General features: G+C 52.6%; 9 protein-coding genes across 9 annotated transcripts; 4 read left to right on the forward strand and 5 right to left on the reverse strand.

Annotated features, from left to right (window-relative positions):
* Nucleotides 1-22: 22 nt before the first annotated feature.
* Nucleotides 23-5,712, reverse strand: BDW74DRAFT_187491 (putative NF-X1 finger and helicase domain protein; the record flags this gene model as incomplete). The annotated part of the gene is made up of 8 exons (XM_073731497.1): nt 23-859; nt 890-1,003; nt 1,037-1,460; nt 1,500-1,599; nt 1,639-4,909; nt 4,943-5,024; nt 5,079-5,648; nt 5,699-5,712. 8 exons carry the CDS (start codon nt 5,710-5,712, stop codon nt 23-25), a joined length of 5,412 nt encoding a protein of 1,803 aa, XP_073587940.1.
* A 1,178-nt stretch (nt 5,713-6,890) lies between these two features.
* Nucleotides 6,891-7,682, forward strand: BDW74DRAFT_78885 (V-type ATPase assembly factor PKR1). The gene is made up of 2 exons (XM_073733730.1): nt 6,891-6,895; nt 6,983-7,682. Exon 2 carries the CDS (start codon nt 7,082-7,084, stop codon nt 7,598-7,600), a length of 519 nt encoding a protein of 172 aa, XP_073587941.1. The 5' UTR covers nt 6,891-6,895; nt 6,983-7,081; the 3' UTR covers nt 7,601-7,682.
* A 418-nt stretch (nt 7,683-8,100) lies between these two features.
* Nucleotides 8,101-11,122, forward strand: BDW74DRAFT_78881 (anaphase promoting complex subunit 2). Its single transcript, XM_073733729.1, has one exon. It carries the CDS (start codon nt 8,269-8,271, stop codon nt 11,071-11,073), a length of 2,805 nt encoding a protein of 934 aa, XP_073587942.1. The 5' UTR covers nt 8,101-8,268; the 3' UTR covers nt 11,074-11,122.
* Nucleotides 11,123-11,170: 48 nt separating this feature from the next.
* BDW74DRAFT_174425 (type 1 glutamine amidotransferase) lies at nt 11,171-12,088 on the reverse strand (the record flags this gene model as incomplete). The annotated part of the gene is made up of 1 exon (XM_073728028.1): nt 11,171-12,088. The coding sequence occupies one exon, from the start codon at nt 12,086-12,088 to the stop codon at nt 11,171-11,173; it is 918 nt and encodes a 305-aa protein (XP_073587943.1).
* A 328-nt stretch (nt 12,089-12,416) lies between these two features.
* BDW74DRAFT_78901 (TauD/TfdA family dioxygenase) lies at nt 12,417-14,491 on the forward strand. The gene is made up of 4 exons (XM_073733731.1): nt 12,417-13,294; nt 13,343-13,608; nt 13,663-13,923; nt 13,981-14,491. The coding sequence occupies exons 1-4, from the start codon at nt 12,995-12,997 to the stop codon at nt 14,342-14,344; spliced, it is 1,191 nt and encodes a 396-aa protein (XP_073587944.1). The 5' UTR covers nt 12,417-12,994; the 3' UTR covers nt 14,345-14,491.
* On the reverse strand, nt 14,492-15,235 carry BDW74DRAFT_78902 (uncharacterized protein). Its single transcript, XM_073733732.1, has one exon. It carries the CDS (start codon nt 15,013-15,015, stop codon nt 14,638-14,640), a length of 378 nt encoding a protein of 125 aa, XP_073587945.1. The 5' UTR covers nt 15,016-15,235; the 3' UTR covers nt 14,492-14,637.
* On the forward strand, nt 14,729-16,471 carry BDW74DRAFT_78939 (lactonase family protein). The gene is made up of 2 exons (XM_073733735.1): nt 14,729-15,531; nt 15,596-16,471. Exons 1-2 carry the CDS (start codon nt 15,113-15,115, stop codon nt 16,407-16,409), a joined length of 1,233 nt encoding a protein of 410 aa, XP_073587946.1. The 5' UTR covers nt 14,729-15,112; the 3' UTR covers nt 16,410-16,471.
* BDW74DRAFT_78926 (uncharacterized protein) lies at nt 16,471-16,794 on the reverse strand. The gene has a single exon (XM_073733734.1). The coding sequence runs from the start codon at nt 16,698-16,700 to the stop codon at nt 16,533-16,535; it is 168 nt and encodes a 55-aa protein (XP_073587947.1). The 5' UTR covers nt 16,701-16,794; the 3' UTR covers nt 16,471-16,532.
* rfeD (putative transcription factor RfeD) lies at nt 16,795-18,882 on the reverse strand. The gene is made up of 5 exons (XM_073733733.1): nt 18,607-18,882; nt 18,283-18,445; nt 18,094-18,236; nt 17,627-18,040; nt 16,795-17,578 (listed from the first exon to the last, which is right to left on the reverse strand). The coding sequence occupies exons 1-5, from the start codon at nt 18,727-18,729 to the stop codon at nt 16,889-16,891; spliced, it is 1,533 nt and encodes a 510-aa protein (XP_073587948.1). The 5' UTR covers nt 18,730-18,882; the 3' UTR covers nt 16,795-16,888.
* Between the last annotated feature and the right edge of the window lie 434 nt (nt 18,883-19,316).

Consider the following 19,316-nt stretch of genomic DNA (forward strand, 5'->3'; position numbering starts at 1 on the left):
CCGGCACTTTCTTTCAGAATAGCTACCAGTAACCCCCAGGCGCCGATTCCTCGAGGTCATCAGCGCGAGTAACACCGTCGACAACGCGGTGCTGTCTCCCACCAACAGGCGCGCCACACTCCGGACAGAGTGATTCCTGAATCGCGCCTCCGCACTCCCCTATCGTAAAGGGGTGACCATTGCCGCAATAGTACCAATGCCCTGTGCCAACAAATTCGTTGGCCATGGCCTGCACAACGGCAAGGCGTTCTGCGTTGGTGACGATGGAATAGAAGGTAGAGAGGAACATGTTCTCCGCGGCATCGATCTCGCTTTCCAGGCCCCTGGTTTGTGTGGGGAAAGCGGCGATAACCTCACGGGCTCTCTTAAGGGATGCAAGGCCATTATCCAGATGAGTGTTGCTCTCTTCTGCGTCAACGCAGTGGCCGCGTTCCAAAGCATGAAGTTGAGCCAGAAAAAGGCGTCCCTCAGCTTCGAGAGGAGGTAGTTTCAAGTCTTCGGCGCTGTCTATGAGAGTCTCGCATTCGTTGCGAGTTTCGCTCAGATCGAGCGTGAGCCTAGTGCGCGCACGACCCTTTATCCGCAGGAAGTCTGTTAGCAGAGCTATATGCAGACGAAGGTTAAGAGCTGCGGCCAGCAGGACGCCTTTAAGCTGAAGCATGTTGTTTCCGTCATTGAATCCGTCCGTGGAAATGTTGCTTTTGCGCCGGGCGATCTCAATCATGGCTAGTACCCGAACGAATGGTTGTTGGTTTGGTGAGACCTTGTGTTGGTAAACTTCAATTTGTTCGCGCATCTTCAAAATCTCTCCCCAGCGCGACACAGATAGATAACCTAGCGCTCCTTTCATAGTCTGGAGCTGATTCGCGCGGTCTCCATTGATCCGTACGACTGATGATAGTGCGGTCTTTTGTTTATAATCGAGGTCCTTGAGGCTTTGGACTCTGCGCGCCATCTCTTCTGCCAGTGGCAGATATTCGCGGTTCAGGTATAGGATAAATTTCTTGGTGGAATCATCAAGTAGTGCTTGTCGAACCAGTCGGCCGTAACGTGCAATGTCTCGTAAATGACCGCGACACAGGGCGCAGTTCTTGATGTCTGCCATGCGAGATAGCTCCATCGGACCTTCTTTGATTGAAACTGGCCTTCTGTCCTTATCCAACGTGTAATATCGCGCAAGATCCATTTGGGCGTCCATACTCTCTACCGTAAGAAAATGACCGCATCTAGGGAAGATGCACGGGCTTTTGTCCAGGTTGATGTTCTCGTATGACTGTTCAAGAATAAAGTCGACTTGATGATTCTTGACCGCGTCTTTGGCGCATATCCGACAGAACCTTGCAGGTGGGCATTGCTCACCGCAGACAGACGGGCATTGATGACCGCATCTCAGGAGCTTCTCACAGCGCCGTGAGCAGGGTATGTGATTACACGGTGCTGCACATGGTAATGTACAGCCACTGTGTGGGCAGGAGGAGAGACAGGTCTCCTCGGCGCACGGCGTACATGGCTCGTAGCATTTCCTCGTGCATTTCGAGTGCTTGCAGCGAACCTCGCATGCTGCCTCGCAGGGTGGACATGGTTCAGTCCCGTGGCAGGCTGTCTTACAGGTATGTCTGCAGGTAGAATAGTTTCTACCACACTGTTGTCGGCATACGCCATGATGAACACCATCTAGTGTGTTGCACTCATTGCATTTGCGGCTGCAGGTATGACCGCATGATAACTGTGCTCCGCAAGGGCTCGTGCATTGGTAGCTAGAGGCAGACACATCAAGATAGCATGGTGCAGAAATTTCATGTTTGCACCGAGCGACGGTCTTCCTGACTAGCTGCACACAGTCAAACTTTGTTGTGTCCCGGTCTTGAAAACATGGCAGCGTTTCCATCAGATGTCCACATGGCAGCTTCCTTCCGTCCCTGGTGACAAGTGCTGTGCAGTTGAATGGGCAGATGTTCCCACATAACTCAGGGCATGGATGTGCGCAGCTCACTCGTGTCCTGGAGCAAGGCTGTCCGCAAAACGCTGCATTATGCAGCATGTCAGAGTGGCATCGCTGCTCGCAGGCATGGCCACACTTAAGGCGCTTTGTGCATCGTAAATTGCAGCCACCTTCTGGAGATAGACGTAGGAAGTCATTAGGCTCAGATACCACCAAGACAGCATTTGGGTGTCTGGAACACTCCAAATGGAGTTTGGGTCCAAAGTTATCATCTTGTTTCAGCAGTTTAATCACTTGGGCCCACATCGGAATATGTCTTGATGTCTCTGAGTTGCCTAGGATGTACATTCCATGCTGGGCTCGAGATAGAAGGACATTGATTCGATTTGGCGTGCTCAAGAAGCCGCAACGGTTCTGAGGGTTGCTGCGTACCAGTGAGATTACAACAACCTTGGCCTCTTCACCTTGGAAATTATCGACCGTGGACACGCGGAGGGCATCAAGTAGGTTGGACTTGACTGCTGGACCGACATTATTATCAGGCTTAAGACCTGCTTTCTCCAAGTCTTCCTGATCACGTTCACCAATGCAAATTGCAAATAGCTTGCTGAGCCTTTGCCTGAGGCGATGGAGTTGGCCAAGATATGGAGTCAACACCGCAATTTCGCCGCTCTTACGATCCCCTTGACTGACCAGATGATTGACTAGGGCAACCGCCATTTCAACTTCATGCTCATTCCAATAGGAAGTCGCCACAGCATCATCCGCTGTATTTCCTTCATAAGAGCGATGGTCCAGCCAAAACAGCCTCCGTTTCATTCCAGACACTCTGGGGTATTCAGAAACGCATGCTGCGTCTTTTAAATCAGGATAGAGCGTATCGCGAATGAGGCCCGCGATCGAAGGGTGCATACGGCGTTGCGTCTCCAGCATGCTATATGGAAGGTCTGCACCAAATGCACTTTTTGGACTCACTAGCCTCTCAAACAAAGACACATCGAGGGAATATCGAACCCCACCGTTAGGATTCTCTCTCGATAAATCGTAATTCTGGACCACAGGGCAAAGTTGTAGATGATCTCCGATGAAGATGGCATGCTCTATGGAAGGCAGTAGAGCAGTGAGAAGATGCGCTTCTAAAACCTCTCCTGCCTCTTCGCATATGACGACTTTAACTTGCAGCTTTTGAAGCATTTCCAGGTTGTTCGCCAGCCCTGTAGTTGTGACACCAATGACATCGGCGTCAGCTAAACAACGGAGGTCGACCTCGCTGCGAATACGGTCCCAGTTGTGTTTGATACCGGCATGCGCTGAGACCAGTTCAACGGCTTCACAAAGCGTTTCCTCGGCGATATCCTCCAACCATTGATTATAGACCGTCGTTCTTTCAGCCTGTGTCATAGAGTAGATGTTGACATGGACCAAGTCTTTGAAAGACCGCCCTGGCTCATTTTCTGACCCCATACCGGATGTGAGCCAAGCCTTGATAATCGCTCCAGGATTCTTGACTTGAGAGGGCTCCAGGTCGTACTCGTCACTGTAGAACAGCTGTTCAAAGTGATTAGGATAGTACTCAAAGAGGTATGGCGGGACCTTAGAGGCGGGGATCTGCCGGAATGAGAGCCTGTTGAACTTGTCCTCGCACCTCTTCAGCTCATATCGAAGAGATTTCTGCATGCTTTTCTCTTCCCTAGTCTTCGTGGCCAGCCTTGAAATGTCCCTTAGAATGCAACCAGCCAGTCGTTCCGACTTCGACTGGGAACCTATTCGGACAATATTCTTTGTAATCTTCCTGTCAAGAAGAAACTCTAACAGTTGATCCAACGCATGATTTGTGTACGACACGCATAAAATAGGGCCTATGTTGCCACTATTCGCATATCTATTAGCCAGGAGGACCTCAATCAGAGCAATTCCTGTATATGACTTTCCAGTACCAGGTGGGCCTTGTATAAGACCAATGCAATGTTGCAAGCTGTTAACAAGCGCCCTTGCTTGAGCTTGATCAAGAATCGAGTTTGAGTAAAGCCTCTCAGGATCCACTCGCTTATCGGGTTGAACGAAGAAATCCGCATCGTCTGTCATCAAACATCGGAGATTGAACTGGAATCCGTCTCTCAGGGAGTAGAGAGGGGGAGGAATCATCGTCTGGACATCGGCACGGGATGGAACAAGGAAGTTGTCAAATGGTAGGCGGTTTGTTGTCTTGATCCTCTGCAGAGCCCGAAGTGTGGGTTCAAAGCTCGGAAGCAAAACCCCCGGAAACTCGGTCATGAAGAACGATTGACCCCGGTCGTCAAAAAAATCCACAATCGACCGCACGGTGCGCTCGTCTGGCCCCAATGTCGTGAGCATAACGAATACCTGATCCTCACCTTTCAGGGAGGAACCGACTCTCGTGGCCTTCTTGTCTTTGATGTGGGACTGCTCATCCGGACCATGGGTGACTGTGCAGAAAGCAGCATGGTCGCCGTTGATGGTGAGGCAGACCAATGTACCAGGCTGCAGACGTCTGGACTCTGTCCACCACGCTTCCCGCTGAGGCGCAGGCAACCGACGAAGGCGAGGGGGTTGGGGAAAGCTGACTTGGAACACAAACCCGGCATTCCAGTGGAATTTGAACTTGATAATCCGCGCTCCTTTGTACACATTTGCCCTTGGACTCTTTTCTGGCACAGCTTTGATGATATGATGGATGGCGTCTCGTATTATTCCCACGTTGTCTTCACGTAGCAAGCGGAAGTTTCGATCTAGGAGCCCGTCTAGGCCGCTCACGTGCCAAGAAGACGAGTCTCGCTCTGGAAGATACTCTTGTCGGGGACTTAGAATTTCTTCTATAGTCGGCATGATCTGGATAAGAGAGAAGTCCTTGTGGTCGTTATCATGTCGACCGCCAGGTAGCTCCTGGCGCGGGACGAACTTGATGATTTGACCATGGCCGTGGGTGGGCTCTTCACCATTGCGTGTCTGCATTTGAGCGCCAGCTTGGACACGAGATACAAGCTGATTCATGTATCTGCGTGATATGTGAAGCTTTCCTGACATATCTCCCTTGTCCATGGAGGTGAGAATGTCCTGCAATCTCGTCACCTGTACCTCAAGGCCTATTTAAATAAATGCTGTTGAGTTCAGTAACATGATTCTGTGGAAGACAGCCAGTGAGTCTTCCAGCCACTCAGCACGAGTTTCATCGTCCTCAGAAAGAGCTTCAAGGACAGAGCAGATAGAGGAAATCAGGCTAGCGGCTCTGCTGCCACTTAGTCCGTAGACAAAATTGTATATGGCTCCAAGGGCATTTTCCGCAACGAGTGAGGCAAGTACTCGTGGATGCGAAATGGTTTCCAGGAACGGAATCACCTGAGATCGAAACACCTCAATTCTGCTGGCAGGCGGGAGTGCTGAAAACTCGCGTTCCACCAGCTGTTCAATGTAGCGAAGTCCGGACTCTTTAGACATGTAACTAATGACCTCTTGCATAGACTCGGCATCGCGTTCTACCAAGAACTTTGCTCCAACAAAGAAAGCCTCGATAGACTCAGGCGCTATATGAGAGGTGCATTTTGCGCGAGCAGTACGCTTCCACGATTGTATTGCGATATCCTTTCCTGGAGCTTGGAGGTATAAGGGCGCATGAAGCGGCTGAGGATGACCATTTCGGCAGGCTTTATGGGAGCAGGCCCCTGTCTTAGCGAACTGTTTGCAAGGTCTAAAGCAGATATGTCAGAAAAGTAAGTCTTAAACAACGGGGTCCATTACCTTGGAAAAGACATGACGGCGTTCAAAAAAAAAAAAAAAAAACCGGACACCGTCGCGAAGAAAATGGAGTGTTACTGAGGCCGAATGGCTTGGAGTTAAGTAGCTGTGAGGCTCGATGCAGATGAGAGACTGAAAAATAACTGGCAGCCGAGATATCTCAAGTATGTCTCAAGTAGCTGGATAGATGAGAGACCGACAGGGTCAGGCAAGCAGATGTTGTTCAAGAGCAATGAGAAATGTTGAGAAGGGGAAGGGGGTCATGAAGATTGGGAGTGATGATGTGTTGAAGAAGTATTGACCGTTGGGTGGATGGCTGAAGAAAGGGAAGGTAGAAGAGGGCTAGGCAGAAGAGTGATAGAAAGAAGAATGCAAAGAATTCTTTCTCTAGTTTAGCCTCCAGTTTTTCAGAGCTTCCTCTCAATCTCTCACTCTTCTTGAATGGCTGTTCTTCCACCTCGTCTTGCACCTCTTCCTGCATTGCTCTTCCCAGCCATATTAGCATTTCCTCAGGCCCGTCTGTCCATTAGCAATACATTGTCATTTCTTGTGGCACTATTTTGGACGTCCTCATGTAGGTACTAACATAAAGCTGGTATACAGGTATTCGATGTGCAGGTCAATCCTCGCAGTACCACTCACTTGAATTTTGGATGTTAATTTGGATTTCTGTCTGCATATTCTCCCACCTCCATGTCCTGCTCTACTTGTACATGGTAGCTGATCCATGGCACCATGTTCCGTCTATCAAGAAACAGTAGGCATAGTGTGATTAAGCAGAGCTCAATAGCCGTGTTGCACCATCATAAGACTAGGGTTTGTGGACTGAGGTCGGTAGTTGTACACGCAGAGTTCATTGGACTAGAATTGATGCCTGAGGATACCCAACGGGTTAGCGTTCTGACCACGACCAACAACCTTACATAACGGAGCACCTGCCCCTCGTTAGGTGCCGTGACTCGGCCTGGTGAGCTGCTTGTCCGGTCATCTTGTCAAGAATCAAGGTATATATTATCACTGAGGTCGCTGCTCCAGGTGGTGCACTTCATCTGGCTCTCATTTTCCTAGCCCGGTTGATACCTTATTCTTAAGGCATCAGGACTCCGCCGGTCAAACGCCCACTATCTTACCTTTGGGTTCCCGATTTCTCTACCGCTGCACTCTTGCTCATCGGGCCCTCGAGGAAGCATTCGCCTGAAGGTCGGTTGAATAGCCCCAACATGCAATCCGCGGACCCTTGTCGATATCGCACCCTATTGCGTCATACTTAAGCTGACTCCGCGCAAGCAGTTGCCAGGAACGGTCTTCTCCGCACAGCGCCTTCTCCAAGGATTCCTTGCTACGGCCCACGGTCTATCAGCGCCGATAGGACACCAAGAGCTAAATATGGCGTCTTTTATGGAGGATCTCTGGTCGAGCATATTCACCGCGGGCCCGACGCCGACTCTCCTCCTCGCTACCAACGCCACGTTCGCCGCCCTCCAAACCCTCCTCTTTGTTCTCCTCCTAGCCACATACAGTATTCATTTCGCTATCCTGTCAATCATCTCTGGAGCACTCTGGTACTCAATCAACTGGTTTGCGCAGGAGTTGAAGCAGGCTCAAGCCCAAACGGCTCGTCAGGAAACACCATCAGAGAAGACGCTCAACGCTACATCGACTGATGCAAATACTCGCGAAACAACGGACGGCGCGGACAGTGACACGGAAACGGAAGGGGCAGCGAGTCGCAAGGGTGTCCATACTCCGAGCTCAGCGACACAGTCGGCTGCTGCATCGACGACACTTCAAGTCCCGGATAGCACGAGCGAAGTCCGGAAGCGCCTCAGTGTCAGTGGTGAGAGCTCCGGGTACACGAGCACTGATAGCGAATGGGAAAAGGTGGATGACAATGCTGGAAATTGAGAAGCCACTTCCACTTCTAAATGCTGTAATGCGCGTTAGTTGGGACGCGTGATTATATCTTTACTGCATGCAGCGTAAGACTGTAACAACAGCAGCGCGCTTGCAAGGAGCTGCTTTTTGTGCTTTTCTTCGAGGGCAGTCTTACGGCAAAGAGATACCCATAGATGCCAACGCTGCGCTATGTACACCCGAGGCTACGTATTCAGAGCTCATTCAGAGCCACGCAAGCAGCCCAAACGGTAGAAAGCCTGCAAACCACTCCGATACCCCTCTGCATGAATACCCAATTTACCTGTTTCAGTATCCACTTCGTATTGCAGGCGTGGCCGTAGTCCACATTACTGTGGGCATCTGTGCTATGGAAACAGATATTATGAGACCCTGGAAATTACTATATATGCTGATAAACGTCTAGTCCATGAATCGTGTCTGTATTTAAATAGTTATTTTCTTCTATAATATGCTACGGACATGTGGTTTGGGAATCCGCGGGCCAGAGGTAGATATTAGTTATCTTATCGATAAGCAGCTGACTCATCAGTCGCGCTGGCTGACGGATCTTGAGGTTTGTTATGAATTTACTCTTTTGTCAACAGCTGCAACATCCAATTCTGAATCATTCCCGACTGTGCCCTCCAACAATGCCGTCCGGCTAATGACTCTCAATTATGGCCCCAGATTCGACGATCTGCGCGGCACGCAGCCACATTTTCGGGTCCGTCTTCGCCCCCGCATCTTCGGTCGACTTCTTATCCGGACTCGCAGCGACGAGCAAGTCACCACAGAAGGGCTCAACATCGGACAAGGGTACACGAAGCCGAGCATGGCGTGCGGCCACGACTTATCTTTCAATTCCGAATAGGAAGTTCGAGGATCTCCTTATCCGTATCACGCCTGGCGAAGACGACTTTCTACAACTGTGGAACCGGGATAAGAAGCCTCTGAAGGAAACTAGGGATGCCTTGGCTTACTTGTCAAAGTTATCTACAAAGGGGTCGGAGGATGATTCAAGGGATATTTTTGATTGGTACGAGCTTGAGCTTCGCCGGCACTTTTTGCGGAATTTCAAAGAGGAGCTATCCGTCGTTAGTTCCACGTCGCACCCAGATGGTCTATTGAGGGAGCGTTTCCCTGAGGTCTTTCAGGACATTTCGTCCTCTTTTGAGCGAAATGACCTCTTAGGAGGATTCCTTGTCAAGTGCCTTCTACTGATTCGCCAGATCTACTTTTCTCCATTAATACAATACATGCTTCCCGTCCTGGACAGCGGCGCGCAAGAAAAAGCGTTTATCAGATTTCAACGCTCGTTCCACTTGATGGTTAGATATGCCATCCCGGGACCTTCGTTGTCGGATCTGCTCACACGGAGCCTGACCAAACATACACTCGTCATACTCGGTATCAACAGTTTGAAAGAGAGGGCGGAGATGGACGACAGCGCTAGTGTGGACGATATGGAGATTGATAGGCAGTACTCAATGTCTTACCAGGATTGGAGGGATGCGCCGTCCGCTGAGTTCCAGTCGCAGATGATGACCGAGTGTGAGGATGCGCACGTTACCGAGGTCCGGGAGCGCCTGCTGTCGCTGCTTAACGACCTACAGCTTGTTGGCTTAGGAGGTGAAAAGGCCCAGGAAGCATTCGCTGGGGTCATGGACACAATGATGACGGAATTTGTTCGTATTGCCTATACTGGCCACTGGGAAGGCCCATCGCTTGTCTCGTCCCATTTGCGGCAGTGGATAACAGACGTGTATGCGCGGCTAGCTATTCAGGTCCTACCAATCATCAACGTACCAGAATCCGGCATTCGGGAGATTGGACTGAGAGACGTGAACGTCAGTGACATGGACAAGTGGCAAGAAGTCGGCATTTCTAGGCTTGGGGCACTGCGGGTAGGAGAGCTGTTCGACGTGATTGTTGAATGGCCTGCAAGCAGCGGAGCGATTGAAGATCTACGGCAGTTCACTACTCACCCTGCGGCTCGAAGTCATTTGACCCAGTCCTTTGCCGCGGTCCTGAATCGGCGGCTGCTACACCCTGGTGCATCGACTGTGGAAATTCTGCAGGTATACATCTCGATAATACGGGCATTGAACCTCTTGGATCCAAAAGGTGTCCTCCTAGACCGGGTTGCGAAGCCCATTCGGAAATACTTACGGGACCGTGACGACACGGTCAACGCTATTGTTGGCGGTTTACTCGCAGATCCCGCTGATGCTGATGGTCGAGGCGCTTCTAGCAGCGAGACACTAGTAGAGCTAGCAGCTGAGCTGAGCAAAGCACACCAGACCTCTTTGCGGAATGATACCGGGGAGCTAGACTTTGACGACATAAACTGGATGCCGGATCCGGTCGACGCAGCCCCTGACTACCGCAAATCAAAGAGCTCCGATGTCATCGGCAGTCTCATCAGCATCTTCGACTCCAAGGAGACCTTTGTACGCGAGTTACGAGATATGCTGGCTGACCGACTCCTCCAAAAACGCGCCGAGTTCGAGCAGGAAATGTCGGTTCTGGAACTCCTCAAGCTCCGCTTCGGCGACAACGCGCTGCAAGCATGCGAGGTCATGCTGCGCGATATCTTCGACTCCCGGCGAGTCGACACGGTCGTCCGCAACGACCAAGGCATGACAACTACACAAGACAAAGGCGCCGGGAACGCTCCAGAGCTTCACGCGAAGATTCTTTCGCACTTCTTCTGGCCCGAGCTCAAGGGCCAGCAATTCAAGGTACCCAACGAGATCACTGACCTCCAGCAGCGCTACTCTGAAGGCTTTGAATCCCTCAAGCAGTCGCGCAAACTCACGTGGCTCAACGGTCTGGGACAAGTCACCGTGGAACTGGATCTCGAAGATCGCGTCTTCGTCGAAGAAGTCTCCACATGGCAAGCAACAGTCATCTACGCATTCAGTTCCGACGCTGCCACTAATGAACCCGTCACAAAAACTATTGCCGACCTTACCACCCAGCTCGACATGTCTGCTGCCCTTGTTCGCAGCGCATGCCTTTTCTGGGTAAGCCGTCGCATCTTAACCGAAGTCCCGGGACATCGCGACACATTCCGCGTTCTCGAATCCCTACCTATAGCCGCTACTAAGGACAAGGATGTCGCTGCCACGACTGGTCCTGAAACCGCCAGAGACGAAAACATAACCTCCGACACCGCAGCTGATGCCGACGTCAGCGCCGATGCAGCAGCCAATGCCGCCGCCGCTGCGGAAGCCGCAGTCGCAAAAGAATCCGCCGAAGCAGCGGCCATGGAGAAGATGAATCTTTACTGGCAGTTCATCGTAGGCATGCTGACAAACCAGGGTGCGATGCCGCTGCAGCGTATCGTCATGATGCTGAAGATTGCCGTCCCCGGTGGGTTCCCATTCAGCAATGAAGAGCTCAGAGAGTTTCTGGCTGGCATGGTCTCCAAGGGAAAGGTTGAGATTGTCAGTGGAGGAAACTACAAAATTGTGCGGTAGACTTTACGAAAAAACGCACATATGTCCAATACCCCAATATCATAAGCCATGAATTAATTCTATCATCTATGATCTAAACGCAACAATAGGCCCCCAATCAGCCCAAAAAGAACAAAAGCACAACCTCCGCCGCAACCTTCGCATCATCAACATCCTCAACCACCCCCTCCATCCTCCCCCTCGCAATCAACCCCAGCATCGTCTCAACCTTAGCCTGATCCCACCCACTCCTCCTCCCAAACTCCTTACAAGTCTCCGAGTTCACAAAGACATCGAACTCAAAGTGCCCCTGGTACGTCAACACCCTGCCCGGGTAGTACAGCCCCTGCACGGGACACAGCTCCGTCGATCCCACATTCACCCAGGGCTCCGGCAGCTTCTCGACACCCGGCAGGAGCGCCACCCAGTCGCCGTGGATCATCTGTAAGCGCATGTCGCTCGGCACAGGGAGGTGCTTAGAGAGGACCGGGAATGCGCCCGCGAACTCCGGTGTGAGTTTGATGGACGCTAGCCCCGTCTCCCTTCCCAGTGGACTCTGCTCGACGATTACACTGGGCGGTTGCGGTGGTGACTTGTTGGGTGCCTGGGACGACAGCAACCCCTGTCCGATTATCTGGTGCCCGAAGCAAGATCCGAAAATCTTGACGTGAGGATACGATGCAAAGACCGTCTGTACAAACGTCTGCAAAGGAATGATCCAAGAGTACTTCGCGGACTCGTATGCGGCTGCGGCGGCGCCGGTGATGAGGATTGCATCTATGGGGAGGGCAAGCGGGTTCATGCTTCCGGCGTCGACTCCATTTTCCGTTGGTCGTGATGAGGTCCGGAGGGACTGGAGCGGTGGGAGTGAGCCGCCGACTACATCGAAGGCTGTTACGTGGATATCTGATGGTGGGAGGTTGAGGCGTGTGGCGGCGGACTCCAGAAGGGTGCGGAACTGGGAGCTGTAGAGGCCGCGGGCAGCGTAGACGGTTGGGACGGGGACGTCGATGTCAAGGACGGCGATGTGCAACATCTTGGGTGTGTGTGGTGGAAGAGCTGAGGAGTTTGACTGTGGCTTTTTTTCATCTTGATGGTGGGGTGCGGGGAGTTGGAGACATGGAAGCGGATTGGGTTTCCTTATCAGGAAGTTGTTTACGAGGGGAGTTCATAGTGCCCGTGTCTATGTCTGTAGAGTGTCTATATAGTGCGAAAGAATGTCAAAGCGAAAGAGTAGTAGAGAAGAATGGACCAGGGCCAGGAATGGAATTGATGACGTTATCCAAAGAGCTGTATACAGTGACTACTCCAGGTTATGCACTTTGAAGAGGGGCATGGGGACTCCACCTTCAGGGACAGCCCAATCCAGACTCTCTTATTCTTTTTTATGCTGCTGATCTGGAGGGGCAGCTGTGTTTATGCAATGAGCCGATAACAATTGATAAGAAAGGGTTGTTCTGTGGGGGTTGTTCCTGGCAGTCTCCGTATAGCCGGAACCCTACATAGTCGCAGTCGCACTCAGGCACCGTCACACCATACTTCAAAAAGAAGTCGCGAGAACCAACCGACTGCCAATATTCGAATCTCCTGACGGTTATCAAGAATTGGGCAGTCTTCGTCAACTCTCCCTGTTCTGTCTTCAAGTTGAGTGCTCGATGCTCCAGATGACGCCATCAGCACGGCCAATCACGCGGTTTCTGCTCCTATCAGCTTCGCATCTCAACCTCGACAAGCACGCCATGTCCTCCACTGCTTGCAACACTCCTGCTGTTTCGCAATGCTCTCCTGCTATACTACGCACCCTCTACCGGCCGAGTGGCTTCATCCGATGCTGAGCGCGTCTATAAATATGATATCCCTGCCCGGGATCACTGGAGCAGAAAAAGAAACAATCGAAAAGCATTCTCCGAAGTCTGAATAACTTCAAAAGCACACAGCCAAAATGGCCACTCTCACTCAGACTCAGCCTCCTGCCCCGCACTCCGCCTACAGCAACCTGCCCCTCGATATCTTCCCCGATGGCCTGAAGACAACCGGCCAGCACGCCCCGCTCTACGAGGAGCTACACCCCTTTGAGGACTTCCCGAAGTCCATCGAAGGCCGCACACTGTGGAAGGCAGAGGACTACAGGGATGCTCCTGAGAAGTGGACGCACCGGTTCTCGGCTGAGGAGATTGAGGAGCTAAGTGCCACCGCCGATGCTTTCTTGGCCTCTAAGACTCCTTTGACTGGTATCTCAAAGGTATGCTCCTCACTATACTTCGGTCGAAGCAAATGCTAATCAACGCAGAGCAACTTCCCCCTTCCCAAGCTCTCCGCCCTTCTCTCCACCCTCCGCGATGACCTCCTCAACGGCAAAGGCTTCATCCTCTTCAAGGGCTTCCCCGTGGAGCAATGGGGCAACCACAAGTCCGCCGTGGCGTACATGGGTCTCGGCACATACCTTGGCTACTTTGTCTCCCAGAACAGCAGGGGTCACGTTCTTGGCCACGTCAAGGATCTCGGCGAGGACCCTACCCAAATTGACTCCGTCCGTATCTACCGCACAAACGCTAGGTATGCCTTACACTCAACACTCTGAGAAAACAGTCCTTCCTAACAGAATGATAGGCAATACTTCCACGCTGACGACAGCGATATCGTCGGCCTCCTATGCATTGCACGCGCCCTGGAAGGCGGCGAGTCAGACATCGTCTCAACACACAATGTATACAACACCCTCGCCGCCGAGCGCCCCGACGTGCTCAAGACCCTCATCGAGCCAATCTGGTACTTCGACCGGAAGGGCGAGACCTCCAAGGGCCAGGAGGAGTACATCCGCACCAGCGTGATTTACCTCGAGCGCGGCGACAACCCCCGTGTCTACACTAAGTATGCTTCTTCAAATCTCCCTCAAACGAACAACATATACTAACCACCTATTTGCAGATGGGACCCCTACTACGTCCGCTCCCTCGCCCGCTTCAGCAACGCCGGCCTCATCCCCCCTCTCTCCGACAAGCAAGTCGAAGCTCTCGAAGTCCTCGAGCAAACCTGCCAGCGCCTCTCCCTGCACATGATCCTCGAAGTCGGCGACATCCAGTTCGTGACCAACAGCCACGTTCTGCACGCCCGCACAGCCTACAAGGACTATGCGCCCCCTGCCCCGCGACGGCACCTCATGCGCCTATGGCTCTCGACGCCCGAGAGCGAGGGTGGCTGGCGCCTGCCCTTCTGGGACAGCAACGAGAAGAAGAGGGGTGGTGTGCAGGTTGACGATCAGCCGCCGGTCGCGCTGCTGGATGCGGAGTAAAGGTCTGCAATGAAAGGATTATGTTATACTAGGGTTGGGTTTGGGTTGTATTTTAGCGATTTCACTTCATGAACACGAATTATTTTTTTCTTCACTGTGGTCAGACGTATGGTAGTTGGTTTAATCACGAGCATTCAAAAAGTGTCTTCACACGAAGACCTCGGAAATATATATGTTCGGGAATCCCCCGCGACCAGCGCTCTACAGTCAACATACCTTCTTCCCAAATATTCCAAGTGGCTGGAATAAAATACCATGCCATCGCTTTCCATCCTACTGCAACACACAAAACATTAAGCTTGATCGAATGTGTTCGTCATGATCCCAAGCCCCCGTCCCTCATTAATCACCATAGTCCGTACCCCGGCCCAGGACTCCAGGTAGACTATAAGGAGTACGGACGGGGGAGCTCTCCCCACAAACATCGGGGAAGCTCCGAGAACATCGCAGACCGACACCGACACGACACAAACAACCTTGGAAGACATGTCACATTGAAGCGCCGCGGGCCTCTGACTCGCCTGCAGAAAGGAGCATTCCCCGCATTGGCTGCATGAAGATGTCATGTCCCTGGCCCTGGCAATCAAAATTCCCGTCAGCCCCAGCCCCGCCCTTGCTTGGGTCTTCATTGTTGGCGACGTGTTTGGCCCCTTGACGGATGAGGCAAGCATCGGCGCGTATTTATTTCCTACACCTGCGGATTTGCTTCACTCCTCTTTCTTTCTTCCTTCAGTTGTCCCTTGCTGTTACTGAAGAATTACCAGCACGATGCTCTCCCCCTTCCTGCAGACCCTCACCCTGGGCCTCCTGCCCGCCCTGGCAACCGCGAAACCAAGCACCAGCACACTCTACGCAACGCATTACAGCACCTCGTCGATCCACACGCTGTCGCTGACACACTCCTCAAACGGCAGCTACAGTCTGACCGAGACCAACTCACTGAAAACATGCGGGACGTACCCGTCCTGGATCACGCTCGATGCACCCACCAAGACGCTGTACTGCTCTGACGAGGACGGGTACCGCAATGCCGATGGGTCGGCGAATGGGTCGTTGACGGCGCTGAGTGTAGCTGATGATGGGAGTTTGAGCGAGGAGGCGGTTACGGGGAATGCGCCGGGGAGCGGGGTGCATAATGTTGTTTATGGGGATGGCGAGGGAGAGAAGTATCTTGCAATCGCGCATTAGTGAGTTGTCCTCCCCTTGTTTATGTTCCAAAGAGATCTCAAGGACTTGGACTAATGGTTATAGCGGCGCCGCCGCACTCTCAACCTTCGCCCTTCCCCTCCAGGACGATGCGGACCCGCTACAGATCTTCGAGTTTGAGCTCGACGCGCCCGGCGCAGTCCCCGATCGCCAGGAAGCGCCGCACCCGCACCAGACCTTCCTCGACCCAACTGGATCGTTCGTGCTCGTCCCCGACCTCGGCGCAGATCTGATCCGCGTGTTCGCGATTGACAAGTCCAACGGCGAGCTGAGCACTTGCCCAAGTTTGAATTACACGCTCGGAGGCGGTCCACGACACGGTGTGTTCCGAACCATCTCAGAGAAGCCACGAATTCGAGGACGTGCTCCTGGTCCAGCGACAGTTGTGTACGTCGCTGGCGAGCTCAACAACGAGGTCGAGGCCTTTGCCGTCTCGTACCCGGAGAGCGGGTGTCTCTCTTTCAAGCAAATTGATACCGAGATCCCTTATCCATCGGATCTGCCTGAGGGCTCGTCGCTGGGAGAGATCAGACTAGCCGACGACGATCTGTATGTCTCTGTGCGGCTGGATTCTGCTTTCGACGGGGACGACTCACTCGCGAGGCTGAGTCTGCGCAAGAATGGGAAAGTTGGATTTGAGGAGATCAGCACATCGGGTGGTGTCCTGCCACGGACATTTGAAATCAACAAGGCTGGGGACTTGGTGGCGGTCGGAAACCAGATCTCTTCGACGGTAGTCATTGTAGAGAGAGACCCCGACACGGGGGTCCTTGGCGAGGTTGTTGCCGAATTGCTGGTTGGTGTGCCTGGAGAGCCAAATACCATGGAGGGGCTGAGCAGCGTTATCTGGAGTGAGTGAATATCAACGATGGGCGGAGCCAAGGGAATGTCAATAGATATATGAATGGGTAGGTAACAATGAGATATAACAACCAGTAAATGAAAATCGTATCAGTCAGTATCACATCTTTTAAATGCACAGTCAAATCAACCAAAATGCAGCAAGTCTGGTGCGGTCGTAAAGGATATCAGCAAGAAAGTCAAACAAAAAGCAAGAAACCACCGCGATGTATATAAGCCGCCAAATCATGATACCAAAATATACGCCCACCGGTCCAAAATAAAGCCCAGCTTTTCTTACAATCGTCATGCCTTCTTGCAAGACCGTTAATTGGTCGGGCCAGCCCTTCCATCGTCATATTCGCAGTGTCGATGCCGTTGGCGTTGCGGTGTCATGCCGTGAAGATATAATTTTGAGTACCGTAACCCTCTGCCGTAATTCGTAAATTCCATAAACCATGATCGCCCGTATAACGGGCAGATGTGTGATGCGTGACTTCATTTGACCTCGAGTTGAAATGCTTTCCACTTAGCTCCCACGGTGCGGCAGCGCGGGCAGCCACGCGGAGTTGGACTGGGGTAACTCGTTGGGCCGTGGGACATTGCACTGCCGGGACTCGATGTGACATTCTTGAACGGAGTAGGCGGACTGCTCATGTAATTACCCACACAGTCGCGGCAAACCCCGCAGATACATTCAGTGCAGGCGAAGCATTCGTTAAGAGGCCATGCCTGCTTGCAGCTGGCACAGAAGATCTGTATTTCCCTGCTACGATACGAGGCTGGTGTGGGGTTGGAAAATCGATGATGTTGCCGCTGAGCCGCCGAAGATGGGAACAAATTCAGCACTGGGCTGGAGTCGGGATGTCTAGCTGAGTTGAGGTGGTTGGTGAAGAAGTGCTTCCCGGATGTCGTCGAAGCCGAGTCTAGAGACGATTCAATCGACGGGAAGGGCTCTAGCTCAGCGTCACGGTTGCGTGAAAATTCATACGGTGGTGGCGTCAGGGATTTATGCAAGGGTGACGCTGCATACGGAGTGGGTGGGAACGGGCGATGCGACGCAGGTGGGGGTAGCCCAGGAGACTGGAAAGCGGGAGGCATGGATGATCGACCTCCTATAAGTGAAGGCGCCGATGTGATTGAAGCGATATTGGGAATGGTCGGTGGCATAGTGGGCGACCGTCCCGGCTGCATAGGTTAGTTGCAGTCAACCAGTGTGACTGGGGATAAGCCCACCTCTGAATGTCTATCATCGTCAACCTCTGTTGCCGATGTGGCCGCCTCGATCAAATCCTCCCAACGCTTGCCTTGCGCCCAAGCGGCAGTTTGTGGCTCTGCCGATAGAGCCTTCCGATCGCCCAGACTTGGGCGCCGCCCGAATTCCTTGGACTTAGTACGCTCATGCTTAGCTTTTCGCGCCCCAGTTATCGATCCTTTGCGAGAGCGAGGAAGCTTGTTCGTTCGCTGAATTGGCGGAAGGGTCGAAGAGCGACCAGGAGGAGAGTGATTGAGAATCGAGGGCAAAAGCGACCTGGGGCGAGGCGATGAAAATGGGGGCAATGAATCCCGCTTGAAGTGATCGCGGAGCGAGGGCAGCTCGATCGACGATCGCATCGGGACCCTATCGAGGTCGTTATCGGAATGGATCTCCTGCGTCTCGTTAGCCATCTTATCTTATCTGAGCCCAGTATGATATAACCAACCACGTCCGTATCCCAGTGAGAGGTTAAATGATTATGATGCAATTGAGCCAACGCAACCGCCGCCGTCGCTGCAGCAGGATGGGCTTCGTCGATACCGCGGGGGGTCGCGGGGGAATTGGACCCGGCGTAAAGATCTCGTTCATCTGTCTCAATCAGCCCTACCCGCTTTGTCTTGACCTAGGAACTAACCATTGCGCCTCTTGGTCGTCTGCGGGGGTGTAAGGTTGGCACGCTGCTCCGGAGGGGTATTGACCATCAAGAAAAAGCTCTCTTCCGTTGCTGGGAGCTTCGGGATGTAATGGTTCGGATGGGCTCGTCGGATGTGCTCCTGCATGGAGCGATAACGTTTCTCCTGTTTGAGATAGCATGTTAGTTGCAGTTAAGGAATTGTATATACTTTCACCTCAAATACCCCCTCGATGTCCTTATCCAAAGCTTGTTGTGTTCGGATGGGGCGCCAATCGATAACGGGTAGAAATTCGAGGGAGCTGGTGGCGGGGATAGGACACTCACCCCGAGACATCTCTTGCGACAATTGGAGCCATCGTTATTCTTTAGAGGACAGACCACTTCATTGTTGGTATCGGTGACGGAAAACGAGCTCGTCAAAGTCGATCGGGGCGGCATGGTCTGCATGAGTCCGTCTTATTGGCGGGGTTGGCGTTTGAGAATACCGGCAGGAAGAGAATCTGGGGAAGACAACTCAGATGGACGGCGATTGAAGCTGAGGAGATCGCAGGTCGCGACACATGCTCCGAGGGGCGCTGATGCAGATAAAGAGCCGAACTAGTCGCATGCAACAATGAACTGTCGAACAAAGCGTCAATGGGAGGGGTAGCTCTAGACGAAGACGGATAACGATAGAGGAGCAAGCCGACAGACAGGGCGATGGCTGAAGGATGAGCAGTGAGCTCGAGCTGCAGCTCCAAAGGGGTAACAAGCTCTAATAAGGAAGAGAGCTTAGGAGTAAGAATAGTGCATCGGAAGGGCAAGGAAGAACAGGGCAGGCTCTGGCAGGGGAGGGGGGAAGGTTAGAAGCTCTTCTGGCCGGTAGAAAACTAGACTGCGAACAGGCTAGCGGCAAGGCGAAGAAAATGGATAAAGTGATAAGCAGCACAGTGATTGGAGGGAAAAGACTGGAGTAATGAAAATTGATGGAGGCGACCGGGTGGGAGGGGAGAAGGTGCGGGACTAAACGGGAACAGTAGAGAGCTCGGCCAGTG

Source organism: Aspergillus multicolor, assembly GCF_047715735.1.
Source record: "Aspergillus multicolor strain CBS 133.54 unplaced genomic scaffold BDW74scaffold_3, whole genome shotgun sequence".
Lineage (NCBI taxonomy): Eukaryota > Fungi > Ascomycota > Eurotiomycetes > Eurotiales > Aspergillaceae > Aspergillus > Aspergillus multicolor.

Bases quoted from the DNA above. Each gene is read 5' to 3' on its own strand.
- BDW74DRAFT_78885 (XM_073733730.1), top strand. From the start codon at position 7,082: ATGGCGTCTTTTATGGAGGATCTCTGGTCGAGCATATTCACCGCGGGC.
- BDW74DRAFT_78881 (XM_073733729.1), top strand. From the start codon at position 8,269: ATGGCCCCAGATTCGACGATCTGCGCGGCACGCAGCCACATTTTCGGG.
- BDW74DRAFT_78901 (XM_073733731.1), top strand. From the start codon at position 12,995: ATGGCCACTCTCACTCAGACTCAGCCTCCTGCCCCGCACTCCGCCTAC. The intron at 13,609-13,662 runs GTATGCCTTACA...ACAGAATGATAG, and splicing joins ATCTACCGCACAAACGCTAG to GCAATACTTCCACGCTGACG. The intron at 13,924-13,980 runs GTATGCTTCTTC...ACCTATTTGCAG, and splicing joins AACCCCCGTGTCTACACTAA to ATGGGACCCCTACTACGTCC.
- BDW74DRAFT_78902 (XM_073733732.1), bottom strand. From the start codon at position 15,015: ATGCTTGCCTCATCCGTCAAGGGGCCAAACACGTCGCCAACAATGAAG.
- BDW74DRAFT_78939 (XM_073733735.1), top strand. From the start codon at position 15,113: ATGCTCTCCCCCTTCCTGCAGACCCTCACCCTGGGCCTCCTGCCCGCC. The intron at 15,532-15,595 runs GTGAGTTGTCCT...TAATGGTTATAG, and splicing joins TATCTTGCAATCGCGCATTA to CGGCGCCGCCGCACTCTCAA.
- BDW74DRAFT_78926 (XM_073733734.1), bottom strand. From the start codon at position 16,700: ATGACGATTGTAAGAAAAGCTGGGCTTTATTTTGGACCGGTGGGCGTA.
- rfeD (XM_073733733.1), bottom strand. From the start codon at position 18,729: ATGCAGACCATGCCGCCCCGATCGACTTTGACGAGCTCGTTTTCCGTC. The intron at 18,446-18,606 runs GTGAGTGTCCTA...TATCTCAAACAG, and splicing joins GTCGCAAGAGATGTCTCGGG to GAGAAACGTTATCGCTCCAT. The intron at 18,237-18,282 runs GTTAGTTCCTAG...TGATTGAGACAG, and splicing joins GACGACCAAGAGGCGCAATG to ATGAACGAGATCTTTACGCC.